This window comes from Bufo bufo, chromosome 8 (genome assembly GCF_905171765.1).
Source record: "Bufo bufo chromosome 8, aBufBuf1.1, whole genome shotgun sequence".
Lineage (NCBI taxonomy): Eukaryota > Metazoa > Chordata > Amphibia > Anura > Bufonidae > Bufo > Bufo bufo.
Window position 1 is genome coordinate 212,502,783 of NC_053396.1, and position 7,411 is coordinate 212,510,193.

Below are 7,411 nucleotides of genomic sequence, written 5' to 3' on the forward strand. Positions count from 1 at the left end.
GGCATCAGCTCTCCCTCACTCCAGTGCCATCAGCTCTCCCCCACCCCAGTGCCATCAGCTCTCCCCACACCCAGTGCCATCAGCTCTCCCTCACCCCAGTGCCATCAGCTCTCGCCATCAGCTCTCCCCCACCCAGTGCCATCAGCTCTCCCCCACACCAGTGCCATCAGCTCTCCCTCACCCCAGTGCCATCAGCTCTCCCTCACCCCAGTGCCATCAGCTCTCCCTCACCCCAGTGCCATCAGCTCTCCCCCATACCAGTGCCATCAGCTCTCCCTCACCCCAGTGCCATCAGCTCTCCCCCACCCCTGTGCCATCAGCTCTCCCTCACCCCTGTGCCATCAGCTCTCCCTCACCCCAGTGCCATCAGCTCTCCCCCACACCAGTGCCATCAGCTCTCCCTCACCCCAGTGCCATCAGCTCTCCCCCACACCAGTGCCATCAGCTCTCCCTCACCCCTGTGCCATCAGCTCTGCCCCCATTGTGCCATCAGCTCTGCCCCCATTGTGCCATCAGCTCTGCTGCCATGCTCCTCCTGACACCCGGATTGCACAGCGTCACTGGTTTCTATGACGCTGTGCACTCCAGGCGCCTGGCCTTACTTGCGCCCCCACCCCCTCGGTTTCACCAACTTACCTTTCCAGCAGGGGCGCTGCCGACACTCCATCGTTCTGCGCTGCTCTGCTCCTGACGTCACACAGTGCATCAGGTCACGGCGTGCGTACGTCAGAGCAGCGCGGGACCATGGACGTACTGTGGAGTGTCCAGAGGCCGCCTGCTGGAAAGGTAAGTATTCCGCTCCGTGGTCTCCCGCGGCGCTTGGGAGTAATAGCAAGCGCTTCACTCCCCCTCCGTGGTCACATGACACAAACGAATCTTCGATGCAAAAAATTTGCATCGAGGATTTTTTTGTGTCGAATTACTCGTTTCAGCCCTACTATGGGCAAGTAAGCCAGTTTTTCTTTGCCATTTTTGAACAATCTTCCCCATTGCTTTTTTTCTTAGGTGTGGAAATTGACCTGCTGTGCAGATTTTGAAGTCCTCAGCATGTCAATTGTTTGTGCAACATACCTGTGTTCTTGCTGCGTTCTCTTTCAGAGGAAATTACATTATATTAACATAACTAAATTTTGTAATTAAAGGGGTATTCCCATCTTAGACAATGGGGGCATATCGCTAGGATATACCCCCATTGTATGATAGGTGCGGGTCCCAGTGGTGGGACCTGCACCTATATCGAGAATGGAGCTCGGCCATTTTCGGCGGCCCCATAGAAATGAATGGAGGGCGGCTGCACATGCGCAGTGCGCCCTCCTTCACTTTCGGGGCTCCATTCTCGATATAGGTGTGGGTGCCACCTCTGCGACCTGTACCTATCAGACAATGGGGGCATATCCTAGTGATATGTCCCCACAGCAGCCGTGGGACCCGCACCTGTAAGACAATGGGGGCATATCCTAGCGATATGCCCCCATTGTCTGAGATGAGAAAACCTCTTTAATGTAATTCAGTTTTACTGTGTATGCCCTTCCCCTTTGTTGGAAGAAAATGCAGCATAAAACACAGGTAGGTTATTGCAAATACCAAATGCTTTTTTTTTTCTTGCTACATGTGGCAACATCCCTTAGGGCTCCTGCACACTAAGGCTACTTTCACACTTGCGGCAGAGAGATCCGGCAAGCAGTTCCGTCGCCGGAACTGCCTGCCGGATCAGGCAAAATGTATGCTAACTGATGGCATTAGTAAGACTGATCAGGATCCTGATCAGTCTTAAAAATGCCTGATCAGTCGAAAAAAATGCATTGAAATGCCGGATCCGTCTTTCCGGTGTCATCCGGCAAAAACGGATCCGGCATTTATTTTTTCACCTTTTTTTCAGTCTGCGCATGCGCATACCGGAAGGACGGATCCGGCATTCCGGTATTCTGAATGCCGGATCCGGCACTAATACATTCCTATGGGAAAAAATGCCTGATCCGGCATTCAGGCAAGTCTTCAGTTTTTTTAGCCGGAGATAAAACCGTAGCATGCTACGGTTTTCTCTTTTGCCTGATCAGTCAAAACGACTGAACTGAAGACGTCCTGATGCAAACTGAACGGATTACTCTCCATTCAGAATGCATGGGGACATACCTGATCAGTTCTTTTCCGGTATAGAGCCCCTGTGACGGAACTCTATGCCGGAAAAGAACAACGCAAGTGTGAAAGTAGCCTAAGGTTTCTCCATTCCAGCTTGTTGTGGCCTGTATGCAAAACCATAAACTTCAATGGTCAAAAAAAACAAACACAAGGATAGGACTGTTCCATTAGGGGCCGGCCGTTCTGTTCCGCAAAATGCACAAGGTCGTATCCATGTTTTGAGGATCTCTAATTTGTGGACCGCAAAATGACAAACACCTGTATGCAAGATAACCTCCACCAAATGCTTGTTATTCCAGTTTTGATGGCTGTGCATCGATGATAAACTTAGGGGGTCATTTACCAACATACTTACGTCAGATTTTGGTGTAAAAGTAGTCACAAGACACCTTTGCAACTTTTTAAACGACTTATAAATAATGGTCATGCTCCAGCAGCTCAAACCACCGGTCTTTGCAAATGACCACCTTACAGGCTTAGTGGGATTCCAGTTGGTACAAGTTATTCCCTATCCACAGGATAGAGGTCCAACCGGAATACCCCTATAGGAATGAAAGGATCATAGCTTGACATAACACTTCCTGATCAGTATGGCTTTCCCCTTAGAGGACATGGGTTGCAATATCCACTGACAGCCCATTTGTATATACAGTTCATACATCTGAAGGAAGTTTGATATATACCACAGGATGGGCAAAAGTCTTCCAATATAAAATAGATAAAGCACAGTATACACAAGATTATTCACACAAAACAGAATTACACATATCAGTATTTTAAAAAAAAAGCACATTAACAACAGCAACATTTCATTTCAATCTTCAGTAGCAAAAATACACACTTAAGATACATCCTCAACTCTTAGTTTGTCAATAGGCAAAGGCTTTTTCGCCAGATTTTAGGGCGCACAGTTACAACACATTTAGGGCATATTCACACGACCGCACATTGTGGTCCTCAAATAACATATGCTGTCCGTGTGCATTCGTAACAGAACGGGAGGCCCATTAGGCTAGACGCACACGAACGTATGCATTTTGCGGTCCGGGGGAAAAAAAAAAAAAAGAAAAAAAAAAATCCATATAGCATTTTTTTTGCAGATCCATCGTAACAATGCCTATCCTTGTCCGCAAAACGGACTAGAATAGGACATGTTCTATATTTTTTGCGGGGCTATGGTACTGAGCAACGGAGTGCTGTCCGCATCTTTCGCGGACCCATTGAAATAAACGAGTCCGCACGCGAGCCGCAAAATTGCAGACTCAGTCATACGATCGTGTGAATGAGCCTTTGATGTAGTGAAATTTAAATAGTGGCTTTAGCTACACAAGTGAATAATGTAAAAATAGGAGCATGGATACAGGTTTACCAGAAACCTGCGCTAACGTCCTCGTCAGTCTGTCTGTCCATTCATGTGGTCACTTTTCAGGGGGTTGACAATTTAAATAAAAAAAATATAAAAAACTGTAACCCATTCTGGCCCTTTTATTCTCTCAGCCCCTAAAAGATTGAAGCAGTTAGTGAAGTCCGCAGTGTATCATTTAGGCCAGGTACCAGCAACCTCCGGCGCTGCAGCTCTGCGCAAACTACAATTCATTTCTATGGGAGTAAAAGAACAAGTGGGAATGCTGGGAGTTGTACTATCATAGGAACAGGAGTGCCGAAAGCTGCCGACCCCTGATTTAGGCTCAGGATACAGCCATACAAGGCATTCTCTCCAGAGCAGAAATTCTGCGGATGTCACCCAGTGCAGAATCCAACATGCATTAATATGCTGTAGATTGTTTTTGCAGCAAACACACAGGATAACATTTCCTAAAATCGCCCACTACTTTGCTGGGACAGTGAAGCGCTTTGGATTTTCTGCACACAAAGCTATAGAATATGCATCCCGTTTGCACTTACCCCCAAGAGTGGCTGGAACTTTGGATATAGTCTATAAATCACTCATGCTCAACCTGCGGCCCTCCAGCTGTTGCAAAACTACAACTCCCAGCATGCCCGAACAGCCTACAGCAGGGCATTGTGGGAGTCGTAGTTTTACAACAGCTGGAGGGCCGCAGGTTGAGCATGCCTGGTCTAAATACAGTTAAACGTGCAAGGGACAATGCAATTCCCTCAACACAAGTAGCCAACACCCTGGAGCAGGGATGCTCAACCTGCGGCCCTCCAGCTGTTTTAGGCCGACACCATGCCCTTCTGTAGGCCGATAGCTGTAAGCTGTCCAGGCATGCTGGGAGTTGTAGTTTTGCAACAGCTGGCGGGCCACAGGTTGAGCATCCCTGCCCTAGACAGACTATCCTAGAGCCCATAAAAACCCAAGTACAAATGGAGCAAATGTAGTTTAATTCTCAGTAATAATGGTTGCTAGAAAATGGTCGGGCATGTGAATTCCCAGTCTCAACCTCCTTCTTGTAACAGTTGGTTAGCAGATTGGCTTTTTTGGTCAGCTTTGTTAGGACAGACAAGAGCCCTCTTAAATGATGCTGAAATTGGTCCACTAGATCACCAGTCTCTTCCTCGGGAGCTTCCTTGTCAGGGCAGCGATCGTCCGTTTTTCCATTTTCATGATGCACTCCCCATTTCATGTCGTTTCTCAGAGACTTCAGAAGGAGATAGGAATCATAGAGATTATTGTTCTGGCCAAGGAGATCCTTAGGTTTGATGGGCTCTTCCTGTTCTTCTTTGGCTGGGGTAATGTCCTGTAGCATACTGGGAACCATGATTGTCTCATCCATGATGGTCGTGGCAGTGTTGAAACGGTGGATGGCATCTAGGAGGGAATGGCGGTGCGGACTGTACTCTGACACTTCCATGGCGCTTTAGTCTGAAAATAAATAATATATAATTAGACCACTTAACTTTTTTGCACACTTGTTTTAATGGCCTTTCCACAGAAGTCGTGGTGGATGAGGGGTTGGTAGCCCCTAGGCGGGATAAAATGTGACACCTCATGGCCTAGGGAAAGCTGTGAGAAGGCCGTGGCGCTACGGCCATTGTCTTCTCAAACAGCTGATCAGGTGTCAGACCCCCACTGATCAGATACTGATTTAGGCCTCATGCACACAGCAGTTACCCGGTCATATTGCGGCCCGCAAAGAGCGGGTACGCAATATGCGTGCATCGGCCGTGTGCTCCCCACATTACGGATACGGACCCATTCACCTGAACTTTCGTGGTGCTTCTGTCCATGCCTCCGCACCGCAAAAAAAAAAAAAGAAAAAAAATAGAACATGGTTTATTTTTTTGCGGTGCAGACGGATCACGGACCCATACAAGTTGAATAAGTCTCGATCCTTCCCGACCGCCGCACGGATGTTGCCCGTGCATTGGGGACCGCAAAGTTCTACGTTTAGGCATACAAATACCGCTGCAAAATGGCGACCAGAGAACCGCTTTGTAAAAGTTGGTTAAACTTAATCTTTTTGATTCTTTTTTCTTCTGCAGTTGTCTCCCTGTAAAAATGGTAGTTTCAAAACTGAAATGTACTAATGAAGTAAATGCAAATCTACCACAACATCGGCACATTTAAGGGTCCGGGTGTTGTGACCATAATACAACTGTGTGAAGTCTGTTCTAGGTAGGTTCACACCTAGGTAGATACGCTATGGATTTGCTGCCTCCAATTTTTTGTGCAGCAAATCCACAGAATTGGGCAGCACCAATTACTATGAAGAACGTGTAATCCACATCCATTTCTGGAGCAATAAAACCTCATGTAATTCTCATTTGTAGTGTGGATTTCTGCAGAACTCACCCTTGCATTGAAAAGTGCAAAATCCACACACAAAAATAAAATAAAAATCCACAAGATTTGCAGATCGCCTCAGGATTCAGAATGCCTGATCCTCTTGAGGTCCTAGGAGAGAAGTGGCCTCCCGTTCTCTGGAACAGATATGCCGAGCATGCATGGGTAGAGGTAGATGCTCATTTGGGTTACTATTCCTACCTTACTCAGCTCTAAGCCCAGGCACACTTTCTTTTAGCATAACTTAGCCGCACAAAAATAAGATCATGAGCCAGGTGTACATAAAGTACAGGAAGATGGTGCCACCCAGCGCTCCCCACGCTGGAGGGGAGGAGAGGCGCTGCCCAGGCTTAGTCACTTTTACAAAGCCGGTTTCTGGTCAGGGCTAGCCGTGGTGTTTGTAAGCCTAGACCAAGTGGAACCTGCACACAGAAATAGTCGTTTTGCACATCTCCCACTTTTTAGCTTACAAATACTATACCTATACACAACACCCAAGTGTGAATGAGACTTTAGAAAAAAAAAGAAAAAAAAGAAAGAAGAAGTTCAGGACCCGTTTGTAGCCCGCCATAAAACACAGACACATCCGGACTGTACTCACACAAAATGATGTAGTGTGCCACCATTCTGCAAGCCATACAACGAATGTGCTCTGAATTATTTTTTTTTTATCCTTCTGTCAAAAAAAGAAGCAATGTAAACAGAGCCCAACCCGGCTATAACGAGCAGACTTTAAGCATTGTCTGCAAACAGCTTGCTGAGACTTGTAGTTCAAAAAACAGCTAAAGCAGTTATGCCTTCTACAAAGTGGGGCTCCCCAGCATTAAAAAGCTATAAGAAAAAAAACTTTTAAATTTCCACTGCAATAATACCTGATCTGTAATTCAAAAGTTCTAACCAAGACAGATGATGGGTAAGAGAGAAGATCCACCCAAACCAAAGATCTCTGTCCTACTAATTCATTGCATCCCCTGATACATACAATACACCGCACCCTAGACATGGTGTCGATTACCATTAGATGATCATCCTTCCTCTCTGTCCAGGTTCCAGCACAAAGTCCTTTCTTAAAAAACTTGGCACCTACAACCAAGCAAGCACTGCCCCCCTCGCCCAGCTGCTGCTCTATTTATGGAGGAGGCCACCCTGCTGCAGCTCTGCTCCTCAGCTGATCCTCTGCTATTGGCCAGCAGTGCAGAACAACACACCCTCATCTCTGCACCTCTTCACTGCCAGAGGAGCCTGTCGGATGCTCAGAAGTCCTGAGTCACATTGTAATGTCTAGGCTGTGCCCTGCGGCAGTGGGAGAGTTAAAAGCAGGATGTTATTCTCTGTTACTACAGAAGATTGGCAGGGTGGGCCGTCAGAACAATGCTAGGTCTCTTTCACAATTGCATACTTGATCAGTAAATTGTATCTGGGTTTTTTGTGTGTTTTTTGTTTGTTTTTTAGAAAAAAGTTTCCATTATATTTTTCTGTGTTTATGATCCTTTCCTGGTTTTGGCATAGAAAAAAAAAAAAAAA

General features: G+C 46.7%; 1 protein-coding gene across 4 annotated transcripts; it reads right to left on the reverse strand.

Annotated features, from left to right (window-relative positions):
• Positions 1-4,466: 4,466 nt before the first annotated feature.
• LOC121009236 (mid1-interacting protein 1-B-like) lies at positions 4,467-7,048 on the reverse strand. 4 transcript variants are annotated; one of them, XM_040442214.1, is made up of 3 exons: positions 6,760-6,896; positions 6,491-6,563; positions 4,467-4,966 (listed from the first exon to the last, which is right to left on the reverse strand). In XM_040442214.1, the coding sequence occupies exon 3, from the start codon at positions 4,953-4,955 to the stop codon at positions 4,491-4,493; it is 465 nt and encodes a 154-aa protein (XP_040298148.1). In that variant the 5' UTR covers positions 4,956-4,966; positions 6,491-6,563; positions 6,760-6,896; the 3' UTR covers positions 4,467-4,490. The 4 variants fall into 4 exon arrangements, with proteins under 4 accessions (XP_040298148.1, XP_040298146.1, XP_040298150.1 ...); XM_040442212.1 differs by lacking the exons at positions 6,491-6,563; positions 6,760-6,896 and adding an exon at positions 6,903-7,048; XM_040442216.1 differs by lacking the exon at positions 6,491-6,563 and having other exon boundaries at positions 6,870-6,993.
• Positions 7,049-7,411: the final 363 nt, after the last annotated feature.

Bases quoted from the DNA above. Each gene is read 5' to 3' on its own strand.
- LOC121009236 (XM_040442212.1), bottom strand. From the start codon at position 4,955: ATGGAAGTGTCAGAGTACAGTCCGCACCGCCATTCCCTCCTAGATGCC.